At 46.7% G+C, this 18,622-nt stretch overlaps 1 protein-coding gene across 1 annotated transcript in view; it reads right to left on the bottom strand.

Annotated features, from left to right (window-relative positions):
- The window catches only part of LOC311138976 (FYVE, RhoGEF and PH domain-containing protein 5-like), a 75,842-nt gene extending 59,732 nt beyond the window's left edge, over positions 1–16,110 (bottom strand). The window contains exons 1-3 of the mRNA XM_084173790.1: positions 15,869–16,110; positions 12,636–13,009; positions 9,982–12,431 (exon numbers count right to left, since the gene is read on the bottom strand). Coding sequence (XP_084029916.1) covers positions 9,982–12,431; positions 12,636–13,009; positions 15,869–15,878 — 2,834 coding nt within the window. The 5' untranslated portion in view covers positions 15,879–16,110. The remainder of the gene's footprint in view (positions 1–9,981; positions 12,432–12,635; positions 13,010–15,868) is intronic.
- Positions 16,111–18,622: the final 2,512 nt, after the last annotated feature.

Below are 18,622 nucleotides of genomic sequence, written 5' to 3' on the forward strand. Positions count from 1 at the left end.
GTACTCCGGGGACGACGACCGCCGAAGCCTGCCCGAACCAGGAGGAGGAGCAGCCTCGGCCGAAACCGTGACAGTATGTAAACTTCTGACCCACTGGGAATGTGATGAAATAAATAAATCATTCTCTCTACTATTATTCTGACATTTCACATTCTTAAAATAAAGTGGTGATCCTAACTGACCTAAGACAGGACATTTTTACTAGGATTAAATGTCAGGAATTGTGAAAAACTGAGTTTAAATGTATATGGCTAAGGTGTATGTAAACTTCCGACTTCAACTGTATGCCTACTGTGGCGAATATTGTGGCCAAGACACATCTCTCCATAGTGCGCTCTCTTGCCAATTGAGAGCGTTTTTTTTTGCATTGAACATGTTAGTTGTTGTTTTCCCAAGTTAAACTACATACACATGAACATTCGCAAGACTCTATCTATCAAGTGTATTTTCTTTGCTGATAGTTCTTGGAGCTTCTCGTCTGTTTCTAATGTCCTGTTCCTGTATAACGTTCTAGGCTATGTGAACTACCAGCGAGGATGTCACTATTATGCATCGACTGTGAATTTTGAATTAAATGGCGTTTCCTTTGTGAACGGGTTCTGATGAAGATCATGTCTGCTTATGATTATACACTGAGTATACCAAACATTACGAACACCTTCCTAATCTTAAATTGGACCCCTGCCTTTTGCACTCAGAACAGCCTCAATTCGTTGAGGCATGGACTCGACAAGGTGTCGAAAGCGTTCCACAGGGATGCTGGCCCATGTTGACTCCAATGCTTCCCACAGTTGTGTCACTGTGGTGGTGGACCATTCCTGATACACACGGGAAACTGTTGAGCCTGAACAACCCAGCAGCGTTGCAGTTCTTGATACAAACCGGTGTGCCTGGCACCTACTACCATACCCCGTTAAAAGGCACTTAAATCTCATGTCTTGCCCATTCACCCTCTGAATGACACACATACACAATCCATGTCTCAATTAAACATCCTTCTTTAATCTGTCTCCTCTCCTTCATCTACACTGATTGTAGTGGATTTAACAAGTGACATTAATAAGGGATCATAGCTTTCACCTGGATTCATCTGGTCAGTCTATATCATGGAAAGAGAAGGTGTTCTTAATGTTTTGTATACTCAGCGTACAAATGTAATGAAGGATTTTGGAACATGCCTTTTACATTGATTACCAGTTGAGCGATTAATTGTAATTTCGACAGTGGTTTGTCCCAGGGAGGGGCTTGTGATTATAAGCGCCTGTTTTGATCTTCTTCGACAGATTCTGTTCGGTAAATGTGAAGGGAGGCTGACGTAAGCCTGGTATACCCCAACCTGAGTCTCAAGGAAGTAGACAGGTTTGCCTGCTCCAAGGCATTTTGTTTTGCATTTAAGGATTATTGTGAAGTTTGTAAATGTACTGTATATTTTAGATTATTTGTAAATTTTGCACCTGTGCACCACCATCTTCAACTGTAAGTAAAAGCACAACTTCTGCCCCCCTGAACCAGCCTGCCTCCAGCAACACTTCTTCCCATATACGACTGCTTCAAGAGAAGGTCCCTATTTTACCAACACCAGAGTTCATCACAATCCTCAGCTTCTCCAATAATATCTCACTCTTTGAATAGTACTGTACTCTCTCTCCCAGAGTCTAGGCACACAGGACACAATTGGGCTCGTAAAGCAATCAGGTACTATAGAGCTACATTAATGACAATATACATAAACCATTACAGAACAGTTAGATTGAAATATTTGACTTTTACTGCCTACTAAGGGTCATTTCAAGAGTGAACTTCTGCTCAACCTCTGTTATAATAGGAAGCCCAATGGTTTATTATCATATATCTATTCCACATTTAAAATTCAATGTTTCCCTGGTTCCATATGTAATACACACTGTGTATAATTTTGCCTTCAGGAAAACTGGCAATACGAACAATACTTGAAAGACTTTAAAATGCTCATTACACAGCAATATAATTATGCCAGCAATCGCTTTGTCTTTGCAACCAGTGTCTTCCTTAATACCTGTGAGGTAAATCTACTGTGACAAATTCAGAAGAGCATCCAGAGATTTTCTACTAAAAGCCCTGCATATATGTCCCCCTTTTCCAAGGATTTGATGGGGTATATAATATGTAATTCAATTGGGCTAAACATTAAGTATTTAAATATGTATTCGGTGCAATCACAGGTCAGGTGCTATTCTGTCCTTGTAATAGTGCTATTAAAGAAAATAGGAAAAGCTGAAATAGGGTCGTTAGTTGACTCAACAAGGGAAATGTAAACGCAGATGGGGATTTAAAAACATAAGAACAGTTTTAAATTGTTTTGTGCTGTTTGTGTTGATCATTACGTGTGACCTATGGCTGTTGTGCTGCTAGTTGTCTGACAGTGTTGTATGAGGCGGCATGCTAAGATTCTGGCCCCTGACTGTGACTGCCATGATAGAGCATCAACACAAACAACAGGAGAGCATCTGAGAGGCTATTTGTCTATTGAGTGGGGCCTGGGTCATGTCATACTGTGAGAACCCAGTTTAAATTGTCAAGACTGGGTCCCACTTGCTCTTTACATTAGGGTAAATCAGAAGTGGCACCACAGGTCCCAGAGTGGTGTGGCAACAGAAACAATTCTGGGGCCGGTAGTTTTTCCTGATCTGGTAACCTAACCAGGTAAAACTCTGGACGTTTTAATATGGGCTATGATAGGACCGTTTTTAAAAACTCCTGGAAAACCTCCTGGCCTTGGGGAGGATGAAAACCATGTCAAACTGCAGCAACCTTGTACTTGTTCATATGAATTATATTTTAAAGGGGGTTTCCTATACACAGACACAGAAAAATAAACATGATTGGACAATACAACTCACAGGGCTGAGCTTGCTTTATGCAGGTTTGCATCCCTGCCCTATGCAACTGTAGGCCTAATAAAAGTCACAGTCTATGTCAGCTATTGTGTTTGTTGATTAATTCCAGTTAATAATTTTGGATAGAAAAAGTATAGGTAGCCTAGTCAGCCCAAGTTTGAATATAAACCACATTTTCTCCCATTCACATTTTCTTACAAACAAATGGGCTATAAATACACGTTACCCCTTCGTTTACCCTGGCCAGAGGGACAGGGCGCATAGTAGGCTAGACAGTTGCTGTTGTTAGTAGCCGACAGTTGATCAGACTAAAAAATAGTTTTGTTTCCATGCAATACATCATGTCAGATAGCTAATGTTTAGGTGCATAGGCTGCTACATTTATGGAAGAGTTTTTGCTTGTGTCGGTCGGGAGTGATGTGTTATAACGCTTGCTGAATAAATACTGGATAAGTTGAGATAACGCCTTGAGTTTTGTGCCCGGCCCGCGCAACCTACGATTTACGTGAATCTGAATGGTCAAGACCCCTTAAGAGCCTGCAGCAGCACTCCGATGTGAAGGACTGTCACGATCGTTCATGAACGAGAAGGACCAAGGCGCAGCGTGATATGCATTCATATTTATTAACAACTAAACACACGACAAAACAACAAACGAAACGTGAAGTCCAAGGTAGCACACACACAACATACCTTACACGGAACAAGATCCCACAACTAACAGGTGCCAAAAGGCTGCCTAAGTATGGTCCCCAATCAGAGACAATGAGCTACAGCTGCCTCTGATTGGGAACCACCCCGGCCAACATAGATCTGCACATGCTAGATCTAAAACATAGAAATCAACATAGCAACACACAACACGGAAAATACACACCCTGACTCAACAAATACAAGTCCTCAGAGTCAGGGCGTGACAGCACCCCCCCCCCCCAAAGGTGCGGACTCCGACCGCGCCACATAAACATAACAGGGTAGGGGCCGGGTGGGCATTCCGCCTCAGAGGCGGATCCGGCTCCGGGTGTGACCACCACTTACTCTCCACCTCCCCGTTGCGCCCCTGGTCTGGTCTGGACCTTGGCGCGCTGCTTCCCCTCTCCTTCCTCCCACAAAATACCAAGCCCTGTCTGGACCCTGGTGTGGGAGACCCCGAACCTGGAGAGGGGCTGACGTCTGGGTCTGGACTGGAACCGCTGACTGGAGCTGGACCCGACGACGGTGGATCGAACTGCTCTGGCTCCGGAGTGGAGCCGCTGACCGGAGCTGGATCAGGCACCGGTGGAGCGGACTGCTCTGGCTCCGGAGTGGAACCGCTGACCGGAGCTGGAATGGGCCGGACTGGGCTGACGACGCGCACCACTGGCTTGGTGCGGGGAGCAGGAACGGGCCGTACTGGACTGGCGATGCGCACCAATGGCCTGGTGCGGGGAGCAGGAAAGGGCCGGACGACGCGCACCACTGGCTTGGTGCGGGGAGCAGGAACGGGCCGTACCGGACTGGCGACGCGCACCACTGGCCTGGTGCGGGGAGCAGGAACAGGCCGGGCCGGGCTGGCGACGCGCACCACTGCCTTGGTGCGAGGGACAGGAACAGGTCGGACCGGGCTGGCGATGCGCACCACTGGCTTGATGCGAGGAGCAGGAACGGGCCGAACCATACTGGGAACACCCACCACTGGCTTAGTGCGGGAATCAGGAACAGGCCGGACCGGACTGGCGACACGCACCACTCGATTGGTGCGAGGAGCGGGACTGGGTTCCTTCATTAACCCCCGCTCCTTCTGCTGCCTAACCAGCTCCTCTCGCCGTGCTTCTACACTTTCCTTCTGCTCCCTCTGAACCAATGACCCCTTAATCTGGCGGCCTCCTCTGCTAAACGGCTGAACCGCTCTATCGCGGCCTCCTGCTGCCTCGTCGTCCACGGCGTGAGCCCCCCCCCTAAAAAAATGTTGGGCTTGTCTCTCCCCCGTGATCATGGCCTCCATCCCTCTTGCCAGACTCTCGCTCATCTCCTCCCAAGTCCATCCTCTCTCCTCGTCACGCTGCTTGATCCAGGATTGGTGGGATCTTCTATCACGATCGTTCATGAACGAGAAGGACCAAGGCGCAGCGTGATATGCATTCATATTTATTAATGACTAAACACACGACAAACGAAACGTGAAGTCCAAGGTAGCACACAAACAACATACCTTACACGGAACAAGATCCCACAACTAACAGGTGCCAAAAGGCTGCCTAAGTATGGTCCCCAATCAGAGACAACTAGCTACAGCTGCCTCTGATTGGGAACCACCCCAGCCAACATAGACCTGCACATGCTAGATCTAAAACATAGAAATCAACATAGCAACACACAACACGGAAAATACACACCCTGACTCAACAAATACAAGTCCTCAGAGTCAGGGTGTGACAAGGACAGAGAAATTGTGCGCGAGTTGTCAAATCATGTGGCAAATCGGTCCAAAAAACAGCACCTTTGCCCCTTTGCTTGTATATATTTTATTAAACTAAATCAAAAGTGGTATGGCACTGCTACACCAGATTAAAAAGTGGTGTGGCAAATGCTGCCTCGCCCTGGGGTAAATCCATTTGAATTGAATTTGAATTTTGTAACCCCTTTTTCTCCCCAATTTTGTGGTATCGAATTGGTAGTTACAGTCTTGTCCCATCGCGGCAACTCCCGTACGGACTCGGGAGAGACGAAGGTCGAGAGCCATGCGTCCTCCGAAACACGGCCCTGCCAAGCCGCACTGCTTCTTGACACACTGCTCGCTTAACCCGGAAGACAGCCGCACCAATGTGTCGGAGGAAACACTGTACAACTGGCGACCATGTCAGCGTGCATGCGCCCAGCCCGCCACCGGAGTCGCTAGAGCGTGATGGGACAAGGTCATCCCGGCCGGCCAAACCCTCCCTTAACCTGGACGACGCTAGGCCAATTGTGTGCCACCTCATGGGTCTCCCGGTCGCGGCCGGCTGTGACACAGCCCGGATCTGTAGTGACCGCTGCGCCACTCGGGAGTAATTTAATCACTTTTTGACAGCACCCCTTTTGATTTGAACGAAATCTTCCATTCATATTTGCCCATTGTAGAAGTGCTCAGAAAGTGACTTTTTGGACCTGAATTCTAAAACATTCAAAAGGTGCTCAATGTTGACCCATTTCTGAAAACCCACCATACCATAAGACATCCATGTCTTCATCACTGGAAAATATAAACCAGTAACCCCTCCTCTGTTCTACCAGTGAAGACAACAGGACATTCTAGTTCTAGGTCGGACCTTACATTCCTGATAACACCACACCTCGTCTTGTTGTTCCAGTCCTGGGGGAGTCTGGTAACCCCCCCCCCCCCCCCCCCCCCCCCCCCACACACACACACACACCCCATCCAGCCCTGGTGACACTGATCTCCTCAGTCTTCCCCTACCCACTCACTCTTGTCTCCCTCCCTCCCTCCGCCCTTATCCTGCATTTCCTGTAAACAGCAGAGCGGTGTGGAAGCCTTTAAGGCAGGACTCTTCCTCCCTGGGGATGACCTGGCAATGACCTCAGAGGGCCTGGCTCCAGGCCTGCAGTACCCCACACCCGTCCCCGCAGTCCGCCCGGCGACCTCGCCACAGTGGACAGCCACCGCCCTCTACAACAACGCACTCAGAACGGCTGTCTGAGCAGAACTAACAGAACACATCACAGAGGCAAAGAGGAACTTTTAGTACAGGCTGCACTAGGGATTTACCTATCATGCTGCTGTATCTCAAGGTCGAGTAAAGCTTTTTACCATAAATAAGAATAATGGGCAGGTCTCTCTCACTCTCTCTCTCTCTCTCTCTCTCTCTCTAAGACTATATTTGCATATGTTGTAGACTAAATTAATATATAAATCTATAACAAGAGCTGCACAATATATACAGTATGTACACTCACCGGACAGTTTATTAGGTACACCCATCTAGTACCGGCTTGAACCCCCCTTTGCCTCCAGAACAGCCGGAATTCTTTGGGGCATGGATTCTACAAAGTGTCGGAAACGTTTGTTGCTCAATTGGTATCAAGGGACCTAACGTGTGCCAGGAAAACATTCCCCACACCAGTACACCACCGCCACCAGCCTGTACCAGGCAGGATGGGTCCATGGATGCTGCTGACACCAAATCCTGACTCTGCCATCAGCATGACGCAACAGGAACTGGGATTCGTCAAACCAGGCAATGTTTTTCCAGTCCTCAATTGTCCAGTGTTGGTGATCACGTGCCCACTGGAGCTGCTTCTTCTTGCTTTTAGCTGATAGGAGTGGAACCTGGTGTGGTCGTCTGCTGAAATAGCCCATCTGTGACAAGGATCGATGAGTTGTGCATTCCGAGATGCTGTTCTGCACACCACTGTTGTACTGCGCCATTATTTGTCTGTTTGTGGCCCGCCTGTTAGCTTGCATGATTCTTGCCATTCTCGTTCGAGCTCTCATCAACGAGCTGTTTTCGCCCACAGGACTGCCGCTGACTGAATGTTTTTTGTTTATTTCACCATTCACAGTAAACGCTAGACACTGTCGTGTGTGAAAAGCCCAGGAGGGTGGCCATTTCTGAGATACTGGATCCGGCGGCACCTGGCACCGACGATCATACCACGCTCAAAGTCGCTTAGGTCACTTGTTTTGCCCATTCTAATGTTCAATCAAACAGTAACTGAATGTCTCGATGCCTGTCTGCCTGCTTTATATAGCAAGCCACAGCCACGTGACTCACTGTCTGTAAGAGCGATCCATTTTCGTGAATGGGGTGCTGCACCTAATAAACTGTCTGGTGAGTGTGTATATATATATATATATATACTCTTGACTATTGTGGTTTGGTCTGTTGTGGGGTTATTCCAGTGGGATGACATTAGTTCATTGGTGCTGTTGATCCTACTGTTACTGCATGGTACAGAGAGTCATCACAGAGCACATTGACTGCCCCCTGAAAAGAACACAAGCACAGTCAAGACGCCTTCCCTTCTGACATGATGCTTTCTCACAGAGCTCACCCTTCTGTTTGTCCCCATACAGCTATGTTGGCAAGGGCAAGACAGTCTCAGTCTGACCTAGTGAGCTCCAGCTCTGATCCAGCAGCACCCTAGTTTAAACAGGCACATTCATTCATTAATGTCTGCATAAATTCTTACTTTGCATTTCTTTACCCTGCCTTAGTTTACACTTACAAACAAAATGTGTTTTTCTTTGATTTTCTATGCTAAACAGTGTTTGAACTGTGTTGTACATTAATCAAACCTGGTGTAAAAAGATACTGTAGCAACATTCTAACGTTGTGGTAACTATTTGCCTATTATCCCTTTGTCCCACTTCAGCCCACTGTCCCTTGTCCCTCTGTCCTCAACAGTCTCACTCCTCTCTATTGGGCAGCAAGAGAAGAGTGTTAACTTCTGAATACATGCTCAATAAATCACCCTGCCATCATCGGCCCGCCGGACTAGGACAGTGGCAATGTCAACCCTTCAGCAAGAGCTTAGCAGGCAAACACAAACACATACCCTAACACTCGAATGCAGACACACAAAAACACACACACAGCACAGTGAGACAAAACAGACACAGCATCCACGGCAACAGAGGTATCTCCAGGGAGAATGCAGCCGAGACGAGGCGAGGCGACAGGACAGATAGTCCCCTTTAGATCAGTGAGTAGGGCCTGAGATTTCAGACCACCACCACACAATGAGCCAAATCGATAACATCACCAGCAGAAAAATATCCTGCTCTGGGAGAGAGGAAAGATACACGCCTACTGTAGCCTCTTCTAAAAGAGTACTGACAACTATGCATGGGAAATAAGCAACAGTAAACTATTAATCAAAATATACTGTAACTGCATTTTAATAGAACACTCCATCTAGGCAAAACGTTCAAAATATAAATTAATTAATTCAAATGATCACTATAAGTGTGAAATAAGCAGCATTGAATGAAGCAACCATAAATGGCAGCTTTGGCAAATTCTCAGGAACTGCTGTGAAAATGAATAAAAAATCTGTTAAGAGGCTTGTAGTAATGGTCTGTCCCTATGAACACACACCCGCCATCAAACAGGCGTCTAATTGTGACTGGAGGGTGACCTGAGCTGGCTGTAGAGAGCGGTGGCTGAGACCAGAGAGAGGGTCATTCCCAGTGATTCCTCCTCCTATCTCTATTCAGCCCTGTTGTAAATCTCACCACCCCTCCAGGGCTCAATGAAAGTGAGGCAATCAGGGAAACCGCCTTTAATATAAGCCATCCCAAACTTAACCACAAGTGTCAGGGACAGGAGAGCAATTATACCAACCTACTGTTACTCTTCCCTCTTCTTTCTTGTTTCTGCCATCTCACACTCTCTTTCTCTCATTTATCTTATCCTGGCTCTCCCTCTCTTTCTGCTGCTTATCACACCTTTCCCTGCCTCTTTTTCTATCTCCCCCTTTCTCTCCTGTCTTAATCCCAGTCCACCTCTCCTTTCTACAGTACCCCCCCCTCACTCTCTCTCTCTCTCTCTCTCTCTCTCTCTCTCTCTCTCTCTCTCTCTCTCTCTCTCTCTCTCTCTCTCGCTCTCTCTCTCTCTCGCTCTCTCTCTCCTTCCATTGTGAATAAAGCTCTGTCTACAGTGTTCAGTGTCTGTGAGCTATTCCATCCCCTCAGACACACATGAAGCAAACACCAGGTGTGACCTTGAATCGAGAAAATTTGAAAGTGGGATAAGCTCTCCCACAAGCATTGTCCATCTTCCCAAACCCAATGAGCCTCAGCACAGCAGGCTGCTCATCTCTCACAGAACACAACACTCTCCAAAAAAAAGAGAAGTGTGGTCAGCCAGGAGCCCGCTGTTCCTTTGAGCTACAGTTATCTATCAGCTGGTCTGGAGATTGCAATGTTGAACTGATGGAGCCTGGCCAAACCAGTCCACTAGAAAACAGTGTGTGGAGAGTGGCTATGGGGAAGAGCCCTCTCTGCAGACTGTATGATATTGACAGGCTTTTTTTTCATGTGCTGGTAATTCAGTTCAGACAATCACTGAAGAGGCCCAACATCCGTGCTCATCAATTTGTCCCAGAGTATAATAAATTACTGTACCTTTCAGGCTCCTGCTCAGGTGACTGGGGTTTGCTGTCGATCCCAGGGAAGCTGTTCATATCCACATAGCCATCGTTGTCATTAGAGGGGGCCACCATGCGGTTGGGGTCCTCAAAGAACTCTGTGACAGTCATGGATCTGGTGGGTCTCCCTCCAGGGGGGATCTGGATGTTCTCATAGTCAGAGCTCATAGCTGGGATGTTCTCATAGTCTGATGTGTCTGCACTGGGGAAAGAGATGGAGCGGGGTTTGGTCAGGGGGAGGGGCATGAGGGGTCGGCGGGAACGCTCCTCGAAGGACTCTACCCTGGACACACCCCTGCTTCCGTAGGCTTTAGGGTCTCCTTTCCTGCGGTCTTTGTAGGGCAGGAAGGTTGAGGGCAGGTCTGGAGGGCGCTGCTGGGGCTTCACCATGCGAGACTGGGACTGGGGCTGTGGGGAGCCAGTGCTCCTGCGCTCTAGGTCCAGGATTCTCGTTGGGCCATGGTGGCTGGACTCAGAGGAGGAGCGCGAGGAGCGGATGCTCCCGTCACCAAAGCCTTTAGTGTCTGTCTTCCTCTTGAACTTCAGGGCCAGGAAGCGCTTGAGTGAGGACTTCTTCTTCTTGGGCTTGTTGTCTGTGGACTCAGGAGAGACGCTGATCAGCAGGGACGGGGAGCTCTTAGTGACCGGTCTCTTGGTGATGTAAGCCAATTCAAAGGGAGGTGGAATGTCTACCAGAGAAGTTGGCGTGGAAACATCGCTGGATGACTGGTGGCTCCGCTGAGAGAAGCTTCCGGAAGAAGTGACAACACATGGCAGAGAGAGGGTGTCATCTGTCCTTTTCATCCTGCCATCCTCCTTCAGCGATTGGTCAGCCTCTGTGTGAACGCCCGATGACAGTTCTCGACCCTCTACGGAGTATGAGCGTGGGTATAGTAGGAAGCGGCGTGGCTTCAGAGAGGGGATAAGTCTGTTGATCTCAGGCTGCTCAGGACGTACCAGAGGTTCTCCGTTCAGGTCTAACGCCACAGTACAGTAGTCATGAGTACTCTGGTACTCTGATGTCTCCTCAGGAACCGTCTCAGGGACATAACCCGGAACTTTCCCAGAGTAGGAGCGTGACCGCATCACAATGCTCTTAGAGATAAAGTTCTCCCCATCAGAGTCAAAGCCGGCCTCCTCATAGATGTGCTCCTCACTGTCTGAGTTGGAGTCCTCGTAATAAGGCAAGATGTGGCCGTCCAGCTCCTCAATGTCCTCCTCGAAGGCCTCTGTGGTGTGGGCGAACACCACCCTGTTGGTGAGCTCTGGGGTACGGGTCCGGTCCAAGTCTGCTGGCACTGTGATGTTACACAGCCTGAGACGGGGCTGGCAGCTGTTCCGCTGGCTGGAGAAAGCCTGCTCACGCTTGGCTGTTCTCTCTCTCACACTCCTCCCTCTGATCTGTTTCCTCTCAGTGTCATCCGTCTCATCATCGTCCCCAATCTCCACATAGTCCTCTGATGAGGCACCCTCCAGCTGCTGAAAGTCATGGGTCTCTGGGCAGAGGGAGTCATCGATGTCTGCGTATTCATCCATATCCTCTTTAGCTGTTTTTCTGTGTTGGCTGGATTGCTCAGGACTGTCCTGGACCTCACACTCTTCTGAGAGTTTCTGTTTATCCTCTAGCTCTGCCATGTCGTCCGAAGACACATAATAAGGCTCTTGGTTAGAGGTGCCTACTGTGTCCATCTCCTTTGGAGTGTGTGGTTTGTCACCACAGCATGTATCATCATGATTCACCTCAGGGTCAGCAGTGCTCATCCTGTCAGCAGGCACCGCCTCGATGACGGAGTAAGGCCCAAACATATCCTCAGTGCTGCCAGAGAAACGGAAACGCCCAGAGGGGTCCTTTGTGGCACGCTCGGGCTGCCACACGCCTGTGTCACCGGACTCACCAGTGTCACATGTGTAAACAGGCTCATCTGAGGGGCCAATCACGTCGTAGGGATACTCCTCACAGACGGGTGGGAGTGTACAGCAGTGTGCTCCCAGTGAGAGAACCTCTGCTTCTTCATCAGTGGGTACCTTGCACTGCAAATATACACCAGGGGAGCTGTCCTCATCTTCAAGTCCACTGTCAGTGTCTGCAGCTGGTTGACTAGGGGAGTTACCATGATCATAATCCTCAGTGTTTGGTTCTACTACATCTTCTTCTGGGCATTCAGTAGGTTCCTTGGCTGTTTCAGTCTCTTCAAATAAAATCTGTTCATCCTCCCTCCGCTCTTTGACACACTCTGCTTCCTCATGCCCTCTATCACACTCTGAGAGACACTGCATCAACACATCTTCAGGGTCCACAGATGTGTCATTATTGTCACTCTCAAGGTTCAAGTCATCTGTTTCTTTCGAGTTTTCCTCCTCTACAGCAATGTGAGTGTCAGTAGCACTAGTGTTATCCAATGGGACCACATCGGTCAACATCGCTCCCTCTACCTCTCCCTCTCCCGCATCCTCTCCCTCTCCCTCTCCCTCTCCCTTTACCTCTCCCTCTCCCTCTCCCTCTCCCTCTCCCTCTCCCTTTACCTCTCCCTCTCCCTTTACCTCTCCCTCTCCCTCTCCCTTTACCTCTCCCTCTCCCTCTACCTCATCCTCTCCCTCTCCCTTTACCTCTCCCTCTCCCTCTCCCTTTACCTCTCCCTCTCCCTCTACCTCATCCTCTCCCTCTCCCTCATTCTCCCCATCATCAGCTCTGATGTCATTGAGGTTATCTGGTTCTGCTTCCTCCTGGTTGTGTTCTGTGGGGTGGGTTATGTGATCCTCTGCCCCCTCCTGGGGGTCCTCAGGTTCCTCCTCTGACGAGGTCAGGTCTCCATTGCTCAAACCGTGAGGGGGGCACTGCTCCTCCTCTGGTTCTGTTTCAGATGAGGAGGGTCTGGGCTTTGGGGCGATGGGAGGTTTGGGACCCCGGGTAGAGGGACAAGGCTTTGACATCAGTTTGGACTGTACCTTGATCGTTAGGTGACTGCGGATCTTTGATTGGGGAACTTGGAGTCGCTTCTGTAAATCTGGAAAGAAAAGGAGAGAAAAGTGTGATTAATTTCAGTTCAAATACAATGTTCAACCTCAATAGTAATTGAAGTAGTAATAAAAAGTATCTATATCCACAGTAAAACAAGTCCTATATCGACATAACCTGAAAGGCCGCTCAGCAAGGAAGAAGCCACTGCTCCAAAACCGCCATAAAAATGCCAGACTACGGTTTGCAACTGCACATGGGGACAAAGATCGTTCTTTTTGGAGAAATGTCCTCTGGTCTGATGAAACAAAAATAGAACTGTTTGGCCATAATGACCATCGTTATGTTTGGAGGAAAAAAGGGGGAACTTGCAAGCCGAAGAACACCATCCCAACCGTGAAGCACGGGGGTGGCAGCATCATGCTGTGGGGGTGCTTTGCTGCAGGAGGGCCTGGTGCACTTCACAAAATAGATGGCATCATGAGGAAGGAAAATTATGTGGATATATTGAAGCAACATCTCAAGACATCAGTCAGGAAGTTAAAGCTTGGTCGCAAATGGGTCTTCCAAATGGACAATGACCCCAAGCATACTTCCAAAGTTGTGGCAAAATGGCTTAAGGACAACAAAGTCAAGGTATTGGAGTGGCCATCACAAAGCCCTGACCTCAATCCTATAGAACATTTGTGGGCAGAACTGAAAAAGCGTGTGCGAGCAAGGAGGCCTACAAACCTGACTCAGTTACACCAGCTCTGTCAGGAGGAATGGGCCAAAATTCACCCAACTTATTGTGGGAAGCTTGTGGAAGGCTACCCGAAACATTTGACCCAAGTTAAACAATTTAAAGGCAATGCTAGCAAATACTAATTGAGTGTATGTAAACTTCTGACCCACTGGGAATGTGATGAAAGAAATAAAAGCTGAAATAAATAATTCTCTCTACTATTATTCTGACATTTCACATTCTTAAAATAAAGTGGTGATCCTAACTGACCTAAGACAGGGAATTTCTGCTAAGATTAAATGTCAGGAATTGTTAAAAATTGAGTTTAAATGTATTTGGCTAAGGTGTATGTAAACTTCCGACTTCAACTGTATGGCATGATCAAATGTAATTACCATAAATTAATTAATTGATCAAAAAACGACATGCACAGGCAGACACAAACACACTTATTGTTTTGAGAATCAGATACTGTATGCATGTAGCTTACAATCAAGTCCAGTGTTTTCTAGCAACTTGCTTTCAATAACTAGTACAATTTAAGGGTGGAGAACCTGTCAAAGATAGCTGACTGGTTGTTCAGTCTTTTCGTGAAATACACCCTTACTTAACACAACTTATACACCCCTTGTCTCTTCCTGTAATTTAGTACCTGCCGTGACACACATCCTATTATACTCTGCGGGCACTGTTCTCTCACTCCTTAGTTAGTTAGTCAGTCAGTCAGTCAGTCAGTCAGTCAGTCAGTCAGTCAGTCAGTCAGTCAGTCAGTCAGTCCGTCCGTCCGTGTCTGTCTGTCTGTCCCACTCTGTCTGTCTGTCAGTCCAACTCTGTCTGACCCACTCTGTCTGTCTGTCTGTCTGTCTGTCTGTAAGTCCAACTCTGTCTGACCCACTCTGTCTGTCTGTCCCACTCTGTCTGTCTGTCTGTCCCACTCTGTCTGTCTGTTCGTCCGTCCGTCCATCCGCCTGTCTGTCTCACTCTCTCTGTCTGTCTGTCTGTCTGTCTGTCTGTCTGTCTGTCTCTCTCTCTCTCTCTCTCTCTCTCTCTCTCTCTCTCTCTCTCATTGTTGTTTTCCAACACCACTAATAAACTATTCCAGCAGACTCCCCTTGAAAGACTCCACGCAGGAAGTCCATGAGGGAAGGACATTAACAGCGCACCCTTACTCCTCCAAAAACCCTTCTAGGAGTACAAATTCTCACAACACAAATGGACTTCCTTCTTTTCATTCTTCCCCTGACACACACACACACTTTTGCTGAAAAGGTCCTTTCAGTGTGTCAAATAAAACGGAGAAAAAACTAACATCCCACAAAGTCCCTCTGCAAACAACAGGATATGAATTATGCAACAAGAATTCAATTAAAATAAATGTTTAAAAAACAAAGGAAAAATAGACACTGGGACCCTGACTGTGCCAAGCTCACAGGATATGATATCAGACTGAGGGAATCATGAAATGTCACCCATCAAATAATAACAATAATTCTATAAATAAATAAATATGCCATTTAGCAGACGCTTTTATCCAAAGCGACTTACAGTCATGCGTGCATACATTTTTACTTATGGGTGGTCCCAGGGATCGAACCCACTACCCTGGCGTTACAAGCACCGTGCTCTACCAGCTGAGCAACAGAGGCCAATCATCACAGTGCAGTAGAAATTCAGCAGACCTTTGGCTATAAATATTCACACCATTGGTCATACAGTATAACATGCCACATTAATCACTCTATAGGCCGCTGCAGGACATCAGTAATGACACTGGTGAGAGCCTTCACTACCCATCAATACTCATTGAATTTTATTCTGCAATAGTTGTTATCTACCCCAGTGTGATTTGACCCCCTATTAGGTGATCTCTCAAAACAAAACAAAAAGTCATACAAATAAATAAAAACGAATCTAAACTGTGTACCTGTTTGGTCTATGATGCTACAGTGATTTTTGTATTTCAATTTAATTTATCCAATGCTATTTCAAGTGGTGTAGGAAAAAGCGAATTTGTTCTAAACACAAAACAGATAAATTATCTCTCTCTCTCTCACTCACACACACACACACACACACACACACAATTGGAGCATCCTTTATGTAAATACAATGAGTGGATGAGTAGGCTTTTGCAGGCTCCTAATTTTCTTGAATGCGCATCGCTACATGAATATTATTACATACCTGTGTTCATTTTGGGACATCATCCGCCATACTAGCAACCTACAGTTATCCATATATTTTTCACAAGCAGGAAACAATCGCCACATATGTCCACAGGTTCTAGAAACGTATCCCTAATTCATGTTGAAAGTATTCAAGTGGTATAAACTCAAAAGTTCACAACGTTCTCTCGCTGTTTATCCAAGTGTTCGCTACTTGTCGAGGATTTCTCTGTCAAGGTAGCAGCTGTTTGTCCACAGAGCTTGCATCCCTTCAGCGGATGGGCGACTGGTGCGCTCGTGAAGGGAGGTGCTCTCTCGCGGTTCCTGATGAGGAGGAAGGTCTATCGCGCGGACAAGGACCACTGACCAAACCCACTTAATCTACATTCAGATCATTAAACGGTATTGACATTTCAAATTTCAATAGCTTTATACAGCATGTACACCATAAATGAATGCATTAACCGTGACCTATTTGCTTAACTGAAATTGATTTATTTGGATTTGTTAGAGCTTTGATGTATGTATTTGAGACAGAGTTGGATGCATTAGAAATGTGAGTATGCAAGGCTATATGAGGCATTGATCACATTCACATGAAGTGGATATTGTTGGAACCTGTGGTTTCATAGTGTCTGTAATTATTCACTTATTATTAAATAAGAAAATAAACGGTCATTTTCAATATTAATATATTTATTGATATTGATATATAATTAATACAAATTGAATGTGAGATAGGTCTGAGAACTCGGTCAGCAAAATCGTTTTCCAATATGTTTGAGTCATGGTAAACTTGTGTTGTAACACCTACTATAATATTCCAGAACATACAGTATTTGTCGCTCAAACATTTCCAGAATACTAGGAACTCTAAAGTTCCCAAAAACAGTTTCTAAAAAACTTTTTCTGTAGGACACCAAAAGCTTTTGCTATTGGCCCGGCTTCCTGGCTGGGCATCTGTTGCATGATTGGAGAAAAGCAACCCTTTAAAAACCTCTCTTCATAACAGGAAACCGCTCTCCCTGTTTCCCGCACAACAGGCAACACTTCCTTAGCAACAGATGGACAAGGCTGACAACGTTAACCCCTTAGGTATGCTAATGTGGGCTGATTGAGTTGTGCTGTGTACATTTCTCAAGGCTCAAGGACAGCCAAACTTACAGTAACCTCCATCTGGGACTCAAGCAGGGGCTGTTCAAGGACACAGAGATGTCCTGAAACACAGGGAGAGGCTGGGATAGTCAGCCAACTGAGGCCCCTGTTTTGCCAGCATGCATCGCTGGTTAAACGCCCACAGGTTGGGAGGGTCAAATTTAGCCTCTTTATTCTTTTCTTCTTCACACTTGAAGGTCAGACACTCTAGCTGATCCTCCTGGTGATATTACATCAGAAGTGAATGGAGGAAAGTACAATATAATAATCACCTTTGTTGAATTGCTGGAGAGCACCTCCCACTGGGCACACACTGGTTGAATCAACGTTGTTTTCACGTCATTTCAATGATATTACGTTGAACCAATGTGGAATAGACATTGAATTGACATCTGTGGGTTGGCCTATGGACTGCAGAGGCATGTCATGTGCTACACATAGCAAACTCCCCAATCCAGATGGCTTGGTGCAGAAAGCACTGTGGGTTGCAGATATATTAGGCCACAGTAGGTGATCCAGGTCCTCTACACTGTATCTGAAATATGGTTTGCACCTGCTTCTGAATGTGGAGTTTGTATTGTCTTACATAGGCTGATTAACTTTTGCAAAGCCTCAAATGATAACATGACTCATTACATAAAGTGTAGTTTTGCTTGGGCTTGTTAATGTTTTCCTGAAATATTAGCCTACTATTCAAGCCAGCCAGGTCAATGTTATGTGTCAGTAGCACATTCACAGCTGCAGTGCCTGCCCTTTTGTTCTCCAAATGGCAAATCAACTCTAAAGATAGGACTTGCCTGGTCTTTGGCACTGCCAGTTGTGTTTCTATTTGGAGAGTGCTGTATTGAGTGTAGTGACCATTTTAGTTTTCACTATTATTTCACAAATATGTTTTGCCACTGGAGGAGTGGTCTTTGTGTAATGTGTCATGATAACTGTGGACAGAAAAGAGAATGGGTTCATGGGTAAATATCCCACCAGATGTAGCATAGACTATAAAAACATGTTTTGGACTGAAGACACACATTTCCTGGACTATGAGGGTCGGAGTGTGTGTGCAGTGCTCTGTCCCACCACCTGGAACACAGACGGAGCAACACAGAGAGAAAGGGAGCGGAGACACCAGGAAAAACATGTCAAAGAACCAGAGAACAAATCGACTCCCTGCCCCCCTCCTCTCCATTCCCTCCACTGCCCAAACAGGAAAGAGACCAGGGAAAGAGGTCAGCAACTTGTTCCCAGCCCTCTAGACATGTCGAGATGTTTCGCAAACACCTGCTCTGCTACACACTGGACCTGGATGTGCTCAATGTTTTTGTCCCTAGTGAGTAAAGTTGTCAGACATTCTTTTTGTAATGCGGCCAATTACTGGAAACCACTGTTTTGGTCGATATTAATTCGCACTGCCAAACATTGCACAATGTGTCCTTACTTTGCGTCACATACGTATTTCCTGTGAAGTTCAATTCAATGGAACGATTAGCCTTGATCACGCTTTATTTGCAAAGGGTTCTAGTGTACTGATGTGTGTCATTTCAGAGAGCAATCAAGGAGAAATCTTCCTTAAAATGACCTCAACCCCTTTGTAATTAGTAGATAGTAAAGTGTGACACACTGA

The sequence above is a fragment of the Coregonus lavaretus genome (genome assembly GCF_964263955.1).
Source record: "Coregonus lavaretus genome assembly, chromosome: 12".
In the NCBI taxonomy this organism is placed as follows: Eukaryota; Metazoa; Chordata; class Actinopteri; order Salmoniformes; family Salmonidae; genus Coregonus; species Coregonus lavaretus.